Raw genomic sequence first — 17,803 nt, 5'->3', positions numbered from 1 at the left:
AATATGTTATGTACCAGCAACACTGCCTTCATAAAAATCCGCTCAATAGGTTTGGTGTATTGAGTAACAAACACCTATCGATTACAACATCTAAAGACAAACTCTCCTATTGGCTATTCGTTATAATACCTATGTATTCATATTGTATCTTTCTTTTCTTCTATAAACATGCATATATTATTAAAACACGGAACAATGACACAACTCTTTAGAAATGACTGATTTGAGTTTATAAAACAGTATAATGTAAACTAACCTGTCCGTGCCACCAGCAGCATAATAGATGCCGGAGAAAATGGCGAACCACAGGCCTATAGCCATGGGCTGGTAAATGTGCACAAAGCGTAGGGGTGTTCGTGACAATATGAACTCGCAGAACACTATGCACGAGTTAAACCCGTGTGTAGTCAGATCCAACCAAAAGCCATGGCCACTTTCATCATCCTGTTCTGGGGAAAATTGGAAATATATTAATGTATGTAGAGCGGATGTTTAGCTCGACTATAAATGTTTGTAAGTGCATTATTTTTGAATAATGGATAATAGATGTTTACGTAAGTGACAAATTTAACGAAGATATGAGAAAAAATGTGTATCGTCTATATATACTACCCGAAAGACTACAAATTGGCACCTTTTTCAAAAAAATTAAGAAATACTTATTAGGTATGTTATTTATTCAAAAAGAATAATATGATCCTCTTGTTTTTTTACGGACTAATGTTTACGTCTTAATAATTTGTTTTAACCGCAAAGTAGATATAATTTGGAAAATCCAAAAGTGCACGCCTCATAATTTTTTTTTAATAAATATTTATTAATTATTATTTTTGTTTATTTAATAACAATTAAACCACATCGAATCAGACCCTGAAAAATGAAAGGGTTCTATTCCTGAGCATACTCAAGCTTAAGAGAAAAAAAAAGACTCGATTAGTAAAGTATTTCCGTCGCTATCGTGTTAACAAGAAAAAGGATCCGCACATACAGACACACGGACGTCCAAGACAGAACTTTTTTAAACTGTTTTTTAACTAGTTTAAATAACAAAAATGACATCAAAAATATCATGAACGTTTAAAATAGTGTTTTTTCTTAATATGTGTGTGTATGTATTATCTTACAAGTGCAATGTATGATACATAAAGACATTTTAAGTTTGAAAAATCAGATGTTTTGCGCGAAGTGACAGTTATAGTACCCACCTCAACGCTTCGCTTATGAGGCGTGCAATAGTGTAATATACCAACCTGGATTGTATAAAAGGACCCAATAAAGGCCTGTTATCATGAAAGATATTGTAACTGCAATGTTATACATGAGCCAATATAAACTGATATACCACGGTAGATCTCCATCAGCAATATCTAAAAGTATAAAATAAAAACAGTTTTAGTACCTAGATAGTAACTTTATATAAAACAAGCATAAAAATGAGTATTTTTTTTATCTAGGTACGTATAACTTATAAGTATGTCTCTGAGAATCTAAGATGGTATTTGTGAGATAATATGTAGGTACATTGTACCTACATGTTACTACACAACTCGTTTATGGCGAGACAAATAATTGTTCTCATTATGAATTAAAATCATTTATTTCTAAGAAAGTAGGTAGGTAGGATCTAAAAAATATTTCCTTGAAACGGGTATATTATATACCTAGTGGAATTGTTTTTATGTCTTCGTTATATGTAGGTACAAGGATCCCAAGTGGGATTGCGTGAACATGTAAACATTGATAATCCTTGCGATATTTGTAAACCGACAGCACTCATAGACTTGTTTCATCATACATAAGAGATAGGCAATTATGGGTCTGTTATTACCGTGCAGTGTGCACCGCGCAATCCATGTCGCGGGTTCGCTGAATACAAATACAGTCAAATAGCGAGCGTGAATGAACACGGGATAAAGCGTTGTTTACACAACATCTAGCCTAGCTGATAAACTAACGGATAAGGCTGCTTTCAGAACTTTTCGAGCACCATTTTTCTAACAACAAAAATTCTGCATTCCTCCTTCAACCTTCCCAATACTTAGCTACCCAACTGCCTTATAAGATTAATTGTAAATGATTTCAGCCTACATTTAAAGAGTCATACTTAATATGATTTTGAGCCCTTTGTATGCGCACACTATAATAAAACAAAGTTGTATGACCAGCAAATTAAGCAAATTACATAACGTCAAGGTCACTTTTAATATGGCTCGTCTGTCGTCTATTACGAGTGTCATCGAAGCGTTGATTGCTGCAACACGTTTTGCAATGTTTCCTACCGCCAAGTAAAAGTGGGTTTCTCGGGTGTAAGTATTCTTGGAAGTGATTCTAAAAGTCAGGTAAATGCCGGTAGCACCCTGGAAACAGGTTTAAATTTTGTGCCTGTTGAATGCAACGGGTTTTTACGGCATTTAAGGGTGCTATAACAGTTTTTTAACAAAAACCGCTATTTTACGGTACAATTTTAACTCAAATCACTTACACGTGAGAACAAAGTAATATCTTAATTTAAAGATAATATATTCAGTTCTACGATCATCTTATAAAAATTGTACGACGTCATACAAAATTGTCACTGAAATACGATTTTCCCAGCACAATGATCGCATAAAATGCAAAAAAATGGGGTCTAAACCGGTACACTTTTAAGAAAATTAAAAGCCTAATCTATCTTCTTAACTATAAATTATTGAGGGATATATAGTCCTTTATAGATTGTGATAATTTTTTTGTATCTAAATCAAAATTTTATTTCAATTATAAGCTAAATTAAAAATACTTGTCGATTTCTTCATACATTTTGCTCTCGCGGGTCGTCAGACCGCGCTCAGAAGCGCTCTTGGAAGGACGGGTGTATCGCTCCTCGTCCCAAAAATAAAAAAAACGAATTAGAAAAAGATTATTGTGCGTATACTGTCGTTTTCGTGATTTGAAATATTTGATACTTTATAAGAGTAAACTGTATAAGTTTCATATTCCAGTTATTTGTAATTTAAAATTATGTTTTAAAAATTATGTTGACTGAGATCCTCTTTTTTTATGGGTTGTTGAACGGATTGGTGGGGTAAAGCAATTTGACAAAACTTAAATCCAAAATGGCGCCGACGAAAATTTGCCATCTTTTCGTCATGGGTGTCATTTTCATGGTTTTTGGGGTAGCTATTAACTAATATGAGGTCAAAAATAAAATCCAAGATGGCGCCGACGAAAATTTTACATCTTTTCATCATGGGTGTCATTTTCATGGTTTTTGGGGTAGCTATTAACTAATATGAGGTCAAAACTAAAATCCAAGATGGCGCCGACGAAAATTTTACATCTTTCCGTGATGGGTGTCATTTTCATGGTTTTTGGGGTGGATATTACGCAATAAGAGGTCAGAACTAAAATCCAAGATGGCGCCGGTGAAAATTTGACATCTTTTCGTCATGGGTGTCATTTTCATGGTTTTTGGGGTAGCTATTAACCAATATGAGGTCAAAACTAAAATCCAAGATGGCGCCGACGAAAATTTTACATCTTTTCGTCATGGGTGTCATTTTCATGGTTTTTGGGGTAGCTATTAACCAATATGAGGTCAAAAATAAAATCCAAGATGGCGCCGACGAAAATTTTACATCTTTCCGTGATGGGTGTCATTTTCATGATTTTTGGGGTGGATATTACGCAATATGAGGTCAGAACTAAGATCCAAGATGGCGCCGGTGAAAATTTGACATCTTTTCGTCATGGGTGTCATTTTCATGGTTTTTGGGGTAGCTATTAACCAATATGAGGTCAAAAATAAAATCCAAGATGGCGCCGACGAAAATTTTACATCTTTTCGTCATGGGTGTCATTTTCATGGTTTTTGGGGTAGCTATTAACCAATATGAGGTCAAAAATAAAATCCAAGATGGCGCCGACGAAAATCTGTTATTTTATTTTAGTTTACTTCTTTATTATTAAGAAAATTACACCTATGACGACAAGATGTCAAATTTTCATCGGCGCCATCTTGGATTTTGGTTTTAACCTCATATTCGTTAGTAGCTACCCCAAAAACCATGAAAATGACACCCATCACGAAAAAAGTCAAATTTTCGTCGGCGCCATCTTGGATTTTGGTTTTAACCTCATATTCGTTAATAGCTACCCCAAAAACCATGAAAATGACACCCATCACGAAAAAAGTCAAATTTTCGTCGGCGCCATCTTGGATTTTAGTTTTGACCTCATATTTGTTAAGAGCTACTCCAAAACCTTGAAAATGACACCCATGACGAAAAGATGTAAAATTTTCTTCGGCGCCATCTTGGATTTTAGTTTTGACCTCATATTGGTTAATAGCTACCCCAAAAACTACCCACACTTGCAAATGTGTTTGCTACGTAGGAAAAGTTCAGATTTAAGAGTATCCTAGGTAATGTGTTATGTGACGAATACCTATAATTTATTTCATTCCGACTATTTTTCGGAATAACATACATTTACTAAGAATTGTATACAATGCCGGATTTAATACAGTGCCGGTAACATCATATGTATGATAATAATTCTACATTTCTTAAAAAGCTTTGATATTGTATACAATTCATAGATTATTATTCAATGAAATAATGATGTAAAATAGTCACACTTTTTTAAGTTGTTTGAATATACTAACATACTTATTAGGATCGTACCTACTAATAAAAGTAACAAAATGAATTTTTAAAGTTCCTAGTAATCTTCTGGAATCAATTTCAATAAAAATACATAATATCAAAAATTAAAAATAATATCAAGTATGAAGATGGTCTATAAAATGGAATGCGCTATGTTTACGTGAGCGTGATATTGCCGCGAACAAAGTTACGTCGTTAGATACCTAAATTTGAGTAACGCAGATTTGTGACAGCGTCCTTAATTATCTACGTCAGAAACTCTTGCGGTTTTTCTGTAATTAATTTAGTTCGAGATAATGACGTTTGAGTGATTCATTTTTATATAGTGCTGATTTAGCTATGAATACGTACGAGTAAATTAATTTTTAATATGTTATTAATTGAAATCCGGTATAGTCTTTGAGTCAATAATTAAGGCAAGTTATTGTTTTGTAATTAATTATCTCTTATAGAATATTACCTAAACAACTAGGTTTCTGCAGAGTATTGATCGTAATAAAGATGTAACTATTGATATAGTGATTTGAAAGTGTAATAGACGTTTCTGCCATAACTTATTTTGAATGCAATTTAATCGTGTCTGATAATCGTATTTGGATTTCTACAGCATATAATATATTTTTGACTCTCAGTGCCTACCTAGGTAGGTACCAAGTTTATGACTAGTATAATAATTTTCTTATAAAAAATCGATTGACACTATTTTTGTAATAATTGCATGCCTTTGTGTCTGTGCTTTGTTTTATCGTACGTGATCAAATGAAACATGAAAAAATCTGTTCATTATCCTCTATTCATTGTCTCAGGTTTGAAGGGCTACGGAATAATATGTACCTACTCATCTATTGTTTGGGCCTAATGCGGGTTGTTTTTACAACATTGTGTTTAAAATTATAATTTTTTTACAGTGTTCAAAAGAGAAATGCAGAAGTTTGATAGCAAATTTACCTTCAATTCAATGCTTCAGGCCTTGTAATTAATTTGGTTAATTGTTCGCTATCATGTAAGGTAGCAATAAATGCACATATAAGAGACAAATTAATGGAGGTCTATCATTGAAGAAACAATGACCTAATCTATAGAACTTAATTATTAAGATGATGATCTGGATGTTGGTTCCTACTTCCGTTATTTTCAAACATAAATATTTTTCACTATTTACTATTTAGGTACCTATGTAACTACTGTGATATTACAGCTTTTTTAAACTTATTTTACCATTTACGAGACCTATTATTCCATTACGTACCATATCGTAAAGATAGAACAAAGTTATCTTTAAGAAACCAAATAAAATTAATATATCTTTGAAACAAATTACTCTTAACTTTATATGACAATTATTGTTTACAAATACATCCCAATAAGGACAAAACTATGTATCTACATCGCAATGATATTACTTACCCGGAAGCCTCTTACATATAGCAAACAAGGATACATTTAACCCACTGAAGGTCATTATGAAGACCATCAGTACCCCCCAGTTAGTGAGGAATATCAACCAGTAAGGACTAGCACCGCAATACAGAGACCACGTGAGGATTGCCGTGGCACCTGCTGCCAGGAGCAGCCTTATCACTAGCATGGGCACTGGCGACTCTCCTCTTTGCCATGACGATAAGTAAAAATCACTCAGCTTCTCATTCGAAAGCACCCACAAATCAGAAAGCTTCACACTCTTCCTGGAACATTTCACCATTGTCACAGCTTTGGTAGTCCACTACACTTCTATAAAACCATAATGACTCAGTTTACGACTGAACTAAACGTTTCACAATTCGTAAACATTTGTAAGAGGAATGAGCGGATTCCTTATCGATGATATATCTTTTATCACTTGTCAATATAAGAAATAGAATAACTTTGGTCGCGGAAAAATTGCATTGAAGATATTTGGTAACAAAAAATAAAAAAAAAAATGTTGTGAATTTATTACAAAAAAAAAAATTTTTCTTCCGTTAGTTGGCGAACAAATTACATATAAAGCGCGTGCGTTTCGCGTTCGACTGAGATGGTTGTGCGGTTGTGTACTTGTGTCTGCCCGGCTGACTTGCGTAAACTACAAACTTTATGTAATCCATTCTTTCGCACAACAAAACTGTGGTATCGTGATTCAATGCCAAGACATGTGGTGTGTCAGGACAGGGAATACAGGTTTTAGCTATGCAAGGTTGGATTACTTTTTTTGATTAGAGCTGGGATTCGGTGACCACTAATCCTGTGGGTATAAAATTTACTGTATTGTTTGTATACCCAACGACATTAACATACAAATCCTTACATTTAGAAATCTCTGTACGTAGATCCTGATAAATAAATGTTGTGATTTGTGAATATAGGTATTATGAATAATAATAAATCAAACAAAAAATCCACTTACACATATCGACCGTAGAGTGACAAATTAAGAATTTCATTGTAATTATAAGGCATCTCAGCCAGATATTTTATTTAGGAATAATATTGATAAAGCTTATTATATTACCAAGGCTTTAAAAAACAGACAGTAATTGACAACGAGACCTCAGATGTCCGTCAATGTAAAACCCATGGTAAAACCCTGTGGTAAAACCTCATACATTTTATAATCTCGTTGAACTTGGTACTAAACCTAAAATGTATGCCTCTTTTAATAATTAATTATTTTAGAAAACACAATAAAAATCACGTTTGCCTTCGTTGCACTAAATACGAGCTAGCGCGCACGAGCAACTTTGTCTCCGCAACTATTTTGTCTCTCCACCCATGGGCTAGTATCTGTGGCTAGTATGAACTATGAAAGTGCGCGATGAGTGCGCGCACGTAGCGACGCAACTCCCCATACAATTGATGGGAGAGACAAAATAGTTGCGGAGACAAAGTTGAGACAAAGTCGTGCGCGCTAGCTCTAACAAAACTATACGAGGTAACGAGCTTGAGAAGTAAGTGCTAATAAGTATTCTGTATTAGAGCTCTAGCTCTAGATTACTTATTTGAAGAAATGAATTTTCATTTGATATTTCGATATATGATAGCTTATGTACGTGACAACACTAATAAAGTTACAAAATGGCTTGTGTTTAGACCAGGGCGGTGGGCCAGTAAGCATTTTGCATTTCTCTTTCACAACTAACCAACTTTCGTAACGTTTGACCAGCTGTATGTCGATCTTGCAATGTGAAAGAGCATGTTTGGTAATCATTACCACCTAGTTAACACAAACACACATGGAGGAATAAAACAATAAATGAGTAACAAATTCATTTTATTTCGATGAAAAAATAACATTGTATATTTGTAAGTCATAAGTTAGGGGAAATATATAATAATACTACATTTAATCGATGGGCAAACATGAACAGAATAAAAATCTGTTTCTTTCGAGCACAAAGTTACGCAAACGATTCGCTTCTATTTCTTAGAGCTAGATCTTCATCGACTTGTACTGCTACATTCGGGCGCAGGATTTTATTGGCTACAGCTGTTCGTATTGCCGAAATTCCCATTGTAACCAAATGTAAGCTAAATAAGAGAATCAAAGTGATGAAGATCACGAGACATGCTGTCCCCGGCTTGGTCCAGTCAACCACAGGATATACGTATGGGTTGCCATACCTGAAAATAAAGTCATATCAATTCATTTCTTCAAATACAATGTGTGTTTATAATTATGATGAATTATTGTTTGACCGTGACCTTTAGAAGTTTCACTTGCGTGATCATTATAACTTCCGCGTCTAATGAGAGAACAATGATTTTCTATAAAAGATAAAAAATTAATGTATTAATGATATTACTATTTACTACAATTATCTTTTTTTCTACCTTTTACAGTTATGGTTTAATTACCTAAGAGATTTACTTAATATTCGTATTCAGGCTTTTTTTTTGATAATGTATAGCCTAATTAGTCTATTTTTAATTGATGTATGAAGGTACGTCGACTTTACGTAGTAGGTACAAATTCTTTTATAAGGGAACAATCACGTTCGTGCATCACGGAACAGATTTACCAATTAATCATCAATTTTAAATGGAGGTCATCTTTATTGTTCTATCTTTAATATCGGACTGATATTAACGAATTAGGTTCCAAATTTTTTGTTTGTTATTTTTAATTGAAAATTTACGTTGAAAACCACTTTTTAATTTATTAGACTTCTCAACCAACTCAAAAAAGAAGGAGCTTCTCAATTCGAATGAATTCTGGTTTGTTACCTCAGAATTTTCGACTTGGTGAACCGATTTTTTATTTGAAAACTGGTGTCTGCAGTGTGTCGTAATTTACAAAAAGTTTCAAAGTTGTTTAGTTTTAATAATTATTATAGATTCATATATTATTCTTATGTGTTAGTACGCTATTAAATAATAGTTGTTTAAGTATATAAACATTTCTTTATACCTATAAGCCATAAGGTAACTTGAAGTTAACATAAGAAACATTTTATGTACCTACATACTGAGAAATCTTTCTTTAATTTTAATTAAATCAGGTGGACTCAAAGAGTAGGTATGTGGTGGACTCGAGGATGGTTTTGATTTACAATTCGAATGCTTTAAAAAAGATAAATAATTTTCCGATACATTTGGAAAGGGCATAAAATGAAAGTGATTGTCATGGCATATAAAGATTTTGATCCGGGTACGTCAGCGATCAAGGTTTTTATTATTCTGTTACTGGTGTAAATTGATAAATTATCGCCTCGTAATTAATAATATGATGAGTGCAGAATGTACAGACATTTAATACTAACTCGTATGTGTTTCATTCAGCTTTCTATAAAAGATTTTTTTTTTCTCAAAAATTTCAACAATTAAAAGCAACTGAAAACAACTCACGGATCAGTGCCACCAGCTACGTAATAAATGACGCCAAATATCACATAAATAGCAGCTAATACTAATGGATGCGCCAAGTGCACCAGCCGAGTGGAGTGGGTCGAGCTGATTAGCAACAGGAACATCACCAATGAGTTGATGCCATGTATCGCGATGTCCAAGCCACGGTTCATTTCTTCCAAGAAGTTTGCTGTAATCGAAGGGTTATAAATTTTAGAGATATGAATCATTGAACGTTAATTAGAAACTACTGTTTTATTGTACGATAAAGTTACTTACTCAACTTTTTATTATTTATCAATCGAGCGATTTTTTTTTTATTCATACACTGTCTGATTTTACGATATTATGATGAATTTTAAGTTAAAATAATTTAATTAAACTTAAAAAGTGAGTTAAAAGACAGAAGCGTAGCGTGCCTTGGCGGGGCCCCGTATAAAAATTTGTTTGGGGGCTTAGGAAGGGTAAAGATTTCTCACAAAAGCGCACGTTGGTGGCCCTGCAGATACGGCGTTAGCTACGCGCCTGTTAAAAGGAAATACTGATTTCATCATCATCATCAATACATATAATAAAATTCTAGAAAAGTGGTGTCTGTACAATGAAAATATGTAAAAAAAAATTAGCAGGGGTTATTACTAAATCGATCCCAAACCCAAAACTGTCGTTAAAAAATTTTTTGTCTGTTTGTCTGTTTGTCTGTTTGTCGGTTTGTCTGTTTGTCTGTATGTTTGAACACGCTAATCTCAGAAACGGCTTATCCAATTTAAATGCGGTTTTCACTAATATATTGTGGTAAGCTTCATTTAACATTTAGTGTTTATTTCATGTCAATCGGTTCATAAATAAAAAAGTTATGACCATTTAAGTAATCACAGCGAACATTTGCTAAGGCATTCTATACATGAATTACTTTATTACGTAAATTATACGCTAAAGTTATTCCTTGACATGTCCAGATGATCATATCGAAAGTTCCCAAGCGTGGGGGGGGTGGTTATGCTGAGGGGGTAGTAGGGGGGGTCAAAGGAACTTTATTTAGATTTTTGCTCATAAGTCTAAAACCTGCACAAATAGCATTATGGTTACTTCTAGGTAAATTTTCTATATAAAAGGTCTTTGAAATTATGTCGTAGGTATTATATTTTTAACCCCCGACGCAAAAAGAGGGGTGTTATGTCCGCTATGTGTGTATTGCGTGTCTGTCTGTGCCACCGTAGCTCGCTAACGGGTAATACGAATTAGATGCGTTTTTTTGTTACATTAGTTGTTTATTATATTATATAGGGGTAAGTGGGAATGAAAAAAACGAATGTTAGTTGTTAATGTAGGTTGTAGGTTATACCCAAGTGATTTATCAAATGAAAATAGACGACATGTCAGAAACAATTAGTCAAATTTTATCAAAATCGGTTCATCCATTTATTTGATATAGGGGTAAAAGTGGGAATAAATAAATGAATTTTATCAAATATACTCAAGTGACGTATCTAATGAAAGACATGACGTGTAAAGTACAATAAGACATATTTTATCAAAATTGGTTCATCCATTTATTGGATAAAAGTTGTCAAATATACCTAAGTGGCATATCAAATGAAAAGGCATGACCTGACGTGAGAAGTATAATGAGGCATAGGTATTTAATCAATATCGGTTCATCCATTTATTATATAGTAGAGGGGTAAAAGTGGGAATGAAAAAAACGAATGTTGTCTGTTATACCCAAGTGATATATCAAATGAAAAAAGACAACCTGTCAGTAACAACAAGTCAAATTATATCAAAATCGGTTCATCAATTTATTTGATATAGGGGTTAAAGTAGGAATAAATAAATAAATTTTATCAAATATACTCAAGTGACGTATCTAATGAAAGACATGACGTGTAAAGTACAATAAGACATAATATTTTATCAAAATTGGTTCATCCATTTATTGGATATAATATGTAGGTATAAAAGTGGGAATAAAAGTCGTCGAATATACCCAAGTGGCATATCAAATGAAAGGGCATGACCTGACGTGAGAAGTATAATGAGGCATATTTAATCAAAATCGGTTCATCTAATAATTATATGTAGGGCAAAAGTGGGAATGAGAAAAACGAATGCTGTCTGTTATACCCAAGTGATATCAAATGAAAAAAGACGACCTGTCAGACACAATTAAGTAGTCCAATGTTATCAAAATCGGTTCATCCATTTATTTGATATAGGGGTAAAAGTGGGAATAAATAAATAAATTTTATCAAATATACTCAAGTGACTTATCTAATGAAAGACATGACGTGTAAAGTACAATAAGACATATTTTATCAAAATTGGTTCATCCATTTATTGGATATAGGTATAAAAGTGGGAATAAAAGTTGTCAAATAATATACCCAAGTGGCATATCAAATGAAAGGGCATGACCTGACGTGAGAAGTATGATGAGGCATATTTAATCAAAATCGGTTCATCCATTTATTGATTTATAGCGGTAAAAGTGGGAATGAATAATCGAATGTGGTCAAATAATATTATCAAGCGGCATATCAAATGACGTGTGAATTACAATTAGTCATGTTTTATCAAAATTGGTTAATCTGTTTATTACATATAGGGCACCTTGGGGTGATAGTGGGGATACATAATCCAAATGGAGTACCAAACGAAAGGATATGACATGTACATAATATATAGGTATATGATTAGACATGGTTTAGAATTTAGATCAAAATCGGTTCTGCCATTTACTAGGAATGAAAGGGAAAAGTTGAAAGTCTGTGAAAGTAGAAGGAATATGGGAGCGGGAGAATAACCACATCCTGGAAATTTTGAACTCTTCTGTACCTAAGTTTTATAGCTCAGTTTAGTAATAAATGTTACTAACAGTTCTTTTGTGTTATTATTTATTTTATTTCTTAACTTTATAATAATGTGTAAGTACTTATAATTTAGTTGTATATGATAGTACGTGTTTCAAGACGTGTTTACTCAATAATTGTGTGTTAAGTAGTAACTACTATGCAGTCACTATTCCACGCGGACGAAGTCGCGGGTACAGCTAGTCTAGTAATATAAATTACTTTAAGATTTTTATTTAGTAACCTACTATAGCTTAAAAGTTTTAAAAATTAAATGAACTACTTACAATCGTACAGTAGACTCCAGTAGAATACTGTGATGAGAAATGCCAATGGTACAGATATGTTGTATAGCACCCAGTAAGTTTTCACATACCACGGCAAACAATATTCAGTGCCTGCAGAAAAATTATAGCAAAATATAATATAAGTACATACCTATTTTCAAGTACACAACAGGTTTTGATTAAGGTAAGGAAAACAGTTCTCAATTAATGTTAGTCAACTTTAATTTTCAGATGGAACTAAAAACATAAACAATTTAAACATGTAACTTTCACTCATTTACAAATTGTAAGTATCACTAATTGTAAAGTACCATGAATAAAAAATTGAACTTACTTATTGGTCCATAAAAATAACAGCGCGCTGAAACCCCCACTGCGAAACCCGTTGACAAGAGCATTAGAAGCAAGCCCCAATGGGTCAAATAAATGAACCAGTATCCCACTGAAACGGGACTCAATATATAAAATGTAAGCGACGTTATAATAATCCCCAAAGCAGTCAAAAACAGTAAGGTCCTCCATATTAACAAGGGTACCGCAGATCTCGTAGTTTGCCAAACACTAAGATAAAAGTCCGATGGTTTCTGATGCTCCAATCCTATCATATGGAGTTGACACTCCTCCTTATAGAACTTCTTAATGGCACTCATTTTCGCTCTATTGGCTTATGATTACTAAAAAATAACCTAAATAAACGTTATCGTTTAAAACCGATATGATATCTCATGGGTTCGTTATCTATTGAGTCAGGGCTTATCGTCGCCAATTTTTTTTACTGAGAACTCCATATGCAATCTTTTATTTTCGAAAATGTGTATGTATTAACTATAATCATTCGTTTATCATAATATGAAAGTGCACTTATTTCAAAGATATTTTAAATGTGTTTTATACTTATAAAACTAGGAGCTAGACAAAGAAGATATATAGAAAAAACTAAGAGAAAAAACTTCAAATGTGTTGTTAAATTTCAAAATTTTGATTGTTGATACCGAGGCTCCCCAATGCACTTACATTAGAAAGGACCAAAAACTAAAAGCCAAGTTTTTGTAACATAATTTATTTATAAAATTAGTACAAAAATAAAATTCAACTAGAAGTATATGTACAAGTCAGATTCTCCACACAATATACAAAGAACGTAAAGCTTTGTTTATGAGTGAAAAAGTTTTGAAAAAATGTGTAACAACAAATAAGCGAGAAGAGAATAGTAGGCGCTCAAAAATATAGATAAGAAGTAAGTTAGTACATTCACTGCTTAGTTTCTTATGTTTGTAATGGGTCTACTAATTTACTGTGGGTTTTACAATGTACTGGCTTATCTTTAGAGGTACATGAACGTACTACACCTTTCTCTCAGAATAACACTAATAAATTCGATATTTTTGGAACTAGCTGGCCAAACTAAATCCATTATCTTTCCTATAACATTTGCCAATAGCGTCCCTTGCTAGGACTAGAAGGGCCACCAGGAAGTGGATGATGATAATCAGGATAGCAGAGAACACCACCGCGAGGACGGCTATGCCAGGCTGGTTCCAGTCAAGCACGGGGTAGATGTATGGTAAACCAAATCTGTAAGGAGACATTGTTCTTTGAGACAAAATTGTTGAGGGTTCATAAATTGCTGTCTATTGTTTCTTATTGCCTCTTGTATTAAAGTATTTTACGTATTCAAGTTTATTTATAACAGTGTAGGGGCTTGTTATCGTCGCTACAACAGTATAGGTACATTTTTTGGATCGTTTGTCGGTTATTATTGATATTACTATCAAGTATTATTTATTTCACATGAATCTGACTGTAAAGGCCTGCACAAATAAACATAATGATAAAACTCAGTACTTACTGGTCAACTCCACCAGCAAAGTGGTAGATAAGGCTGAAGAACATGTACACCAGTGCAAAGCCGAAGACTTGGTAGAAGTGCAATATGAACACAGGCTGTCTTGCAATCAGTAGCAATAATACCATAACCACACTGTTTATGGCGTGTATGAAAATGTCAAGCACCTCGTTCACCGCTAGCTCTAACTCCGCTGAAGATAAAGGTGGATAAAGTTAATGTATAAAGAAAGATAAAGTTAGGTATACCTACTTAGTTATTGTAGCAAAATTTGAAGAAGAATTCATATTTTCAAGCTTTCATTTCCGTCAGCAGTCACTGCTTTCCAAATAATGCGATTCAAAGCACGGCCTATAAATTATATGCCAAAAATTTATTGTAACTTAAGGCAATGCAATAGTTATATGTGATGAACTGTTTCTACTTATTTGTTTGCGGATAATAATCTAAAGGTACAGTACAAACGGCAATACAAATACTGTACGGTTTTAGAAGGGTTTTAGGTGGTTTTAGTCTATATATTATGTTTGCTTTAGTCTATGCACGGGCGGGCACGGCTATTTACGTTTTTATTTACACGACGAAAATTTGTTTTAAATAATTGTTGGACATACCTGCTTCTTCACTATCTGCTAGCCCAGCCAAAAATACCCAGTAGAAGATAGTAATAAACAGGGCCAATGGTAGCGCAATATTGTATAGCACCCAGTATGCTTTCACATACCAGGGTAACCCTAAAGTTCCATCTGTAATTAAATTGATAGTTATTTATCTACCTTCAGATAAATTCATGTATGTATCATGAGATTGGCTTCTAAATAAAATATAGTTTAATTTGTATGTAGTTTCCCGCTGGCGTGTTCAAAGAAAATTAAGTTGTCATACATGACATATAACGCCATCTATTCGAAGTTTTGCGCAACACTTTGCGATTTTCCTTGGATTTTCCTAATAGGATGAGATGTTTGACCACGATGAAGAGAAGCTTATATAGTACTAGCGACCCGCCCCGGCTTCGCACGGGTGCAATGCTGATACCAAATACACTACAGACAAACTGTGAACGTTGTACATATATAAAAACATAGCGGCCCGGCCGGGCCGGCCGGTACCGCCGCAAACGCTACGTCCCGCAATTTTTAAATCTGTAATATCTTCGAAAATATTCATTTAAATCATACGGTGTAAAGGGCCATATAGATCTATATTAAATGAACAATGTATTCAAGGTATTTAATTGGCTAAGGATTAATGCTGTATTGGTGAAAATCGCTTCGAAAATTAGCTATTATTTGTCGTAAAAAGTAAATGACAAAAAATGTTATTGTGGGTTATCCATAAGAGATAGACATATACCATCGCGGACTTTTCTGTAGACCTTTTCAATGTGTTCTAGTACTTAGTACATTATTTTGATAAAACTCGTAGGGTTCAGCCTGCGTTTATTATAAGCGGAAAAAATGTAATTTTTTACGACATCACATTAGAAACCTCAAAAATAACAGTACTTCTCCACTATTTAATGGATGTTATCATACATATAAACCTTCCTCTTGAATCACTCTATCTATTAAAAAAACCGCATCAAAATCCGTTGCGTAGTTTCAAAGATTTAAGCGTACAAAGGGACATAGGGACATAGGGACAGGGAAAGCGACTTTGTTTTATACTATGTAGTGATTATCTAGTAGCCTCTCTAGCCATCTAACTATCTCCAGACATAATATGCATGCTAGAAGGAGACTTATGTTTATCTTTTGTGTTTACATACATAATATGCTTGGTTGGTGTCGTTGTAAACGTAAAGATATCTTAGATAGAGGTATCTGAAGATTCGATCTTGTTTTAATCGAAGAGATTGTTATTTATTGCCGATACTATTGTTTGATTATATTTCACATTTTCACAGGCAAATACAGGGTGCAAGGTGATTACTAAGCGATAAGGCCATCCTTTGTGATATATTTTATTGTATTTAAATATCTCTGACTTTTATTAATGTTTTATATGCTATTGCTTGGGTAATAACAATTGCAATAGAAACTTACAATTAATATTTGTTATTATGGGCGCAGTTATCTTGTCTTTTTTGTTTTTCCAATGTCTTAAAATAAATGTAATCGAACTAATCCATATTTTTTTTAAATCATAAAGATAAAATTCTTGAATATCTTAATACTTTAACATACTTATCAGAATTAGATTTTAGGGGTACTGAGTGACATAATATTTGATTAGGTACATTTGAACAAAACTATACCTACGTTATACATATCATATTCTTTTTTAAAGTTCGACAGAGCTACTGAACTATCGATTAATGAATCTTTGTATCGATCAATTTAATACAATTATAACAGTACTTACCAATAGGTCCCTTGGTATATGTAACTACAGAGATTGCGAATCCAAAGCCAGTAGAAATCATCATCATGACTAGTCCCCAGTGTGTCAAATATATGGGCCAATGGGTGCCCTTCCCAGCCTCTATAGTCAGCACTATAGATGCTATCACGATAGCCACAGAACCAAAAAATAAAAGAGCCCTCAAAAGCAACAGCGGCACACATGATCGGTTCTTTTGAAAACATCCCAGGTAGAAATCAGACGCATCGTCATACTCTAACTTGAACATTTGAGTTTTGAACTGTCGCTTAAAATATTTCTTGGTGGCACCCATTTGCGCGAAAATCAATATTATTACGAGCGGAATTCACATGTATACTGCACGCTGGATTTGTGTGCGTACCTACCTGTAGTGAGATACAGCTGATCGCACTGATAAGATTTGTGATAAAGTTATATTACGTGTCGTACACCGATGTAATTTGAGAATAGAGCGCTAGTGAGATTGTGGTTCCGTTTATTTACAAGTTTTATGTATATCCGTGTATTTTTGGGTGGATGTATTTTTTTTTTCATTCTGCTATTTTTCACCAACAATAAAATATTTAAGAAATAATTGTTAAATTATTCGTTTAGCAACGTATGATTATATTCTGTGAATAGACATAGAGGGTAGAACTTAAGTGGGTACTGAAGTTGGAAAGTTTGGGCTTAAGCTCTCGAAACTTAAATAGGACATTATCTTTGGTATGAATTGAAATTATGGCACGCTATTGTAATTTCTATAATTTTATATCCACAGATTCGGTAAAAGAACCTTCTTGTTCTTTTTACATCTACTGCTCTATCTACATATTTCCAAAATTACTCATATTTAACTATCGTAATAGGAAACATTCCTATCTAATTAGGAACATTGTTCGTAACATACAAGTGATTAAACTATTTTATGTTGATGATAATATTTATTGGAAATTTGTTGTAACGTTATCAGCAACAATTGTG

General features: G+C 33.5%; 3 protein-coding genes across 4 annotated transcripts in view; all 3 read right to left on the bottom strand.

The window, feature by feature from the left end:
- LOC149907957 (protein rolling stone-like) overlaps positions 1–6,672 on the bottom strand; it is a 75,280-nt gene extending 68,608 nt beyond the window's left edge. For both annotated transcript variants that reach the window (XR_016456816.1, XM_090103099.1), the window contains exons 1-3: positions 6,054–6,672; positions 1,251–1,367; positions 257–449 (exon numbers count right to left, since the gene is read on the bottom strand). Coding sequence is in view for 1 of the 2 variants with exons in the window: in XM_090103099.1 (XP_089959225.1) it covers positions 257–449; positions 1,251–1,367; positions 6,054–6,348 (605 nt within the window). In the remaining variant the exon portion in view is untranslated. The remainder of the gene's footprint in view (positions 1–256; positions 450–1,250; positions 1,368–6,053) is intronic.
- A 1,206-nt stretch (positions 6,673–7,878) lies between these two features.
- On the bottom strand, positions 7,879–13,261 carry LOC149907956 (protein rolling stone-like). The gene is made up of 4 exons (XM_090103481.1): positions 12,941–13,261; positions 12,607–12,717; positions 9,468–9,657; positions 7,879–8,243 (listed from the first exon to the last, which is right to left on the bottom strand). Exons 1-4 carry the CDS (start codon positions 13,254–13,256, stop codon positions 8,021–8,023), a joined length of 840 nt encoding a protein of 279 aa, XP_089959607.1. The 5' UTR covers positions 13,257–13,261; the 3' UTR covers positions 7,879–8,020.
- A 456-nt stretch (positions 13,262–13,717) lies between these two features.
- On the bottom strand, positions 13,718–17,448 carry LOC149907955 (protein rolling stone-like). Its single transcript, XM_090103437.1, has 4 exons — positions 16,820–17,448; positions 15,067–15,198; positions 14,456–14,645; positions 13,718–14,181 (listed from the first exon to the last, which is right to left on the bottom strand). The coding sequence occupies exons 1-4, from the start codon at positions 17,130–17,132 to the stop codon at positions 13,998–14,000; spliced, it is 819 nt and encodes a 272-aa protein (XP_089959563.1). The 5' UTR covers positions 17,133–17,448; the 3' UTR covers positions 13,718–13,997.
- Positions 17,449–17,803: the final 355 nt, after the last annotated feature.

The sequence above is a fragment of the Colias eurytheme genome, chromosome 6, assembly GCF_061535395.1.
Source record: "Colias eurytheme isolate Ceu_HAF_F1 chromosome 6, ilColEury1 Martin Lab GWU primary, whole genome shotgun sequence".
NCBI classification, from domain to species: domain Eukaryota; kingdom Metazoa; phylum Arthropoda; class Insecta; order Lepidoptera; family Pieridae; genus Colias; species Colias eurytheme.
The sequence above is the reverse complement of the archived record's forward strand: the minus strand, read 5'-3'. Positions and strand labels throughout refer to the sequence as shown.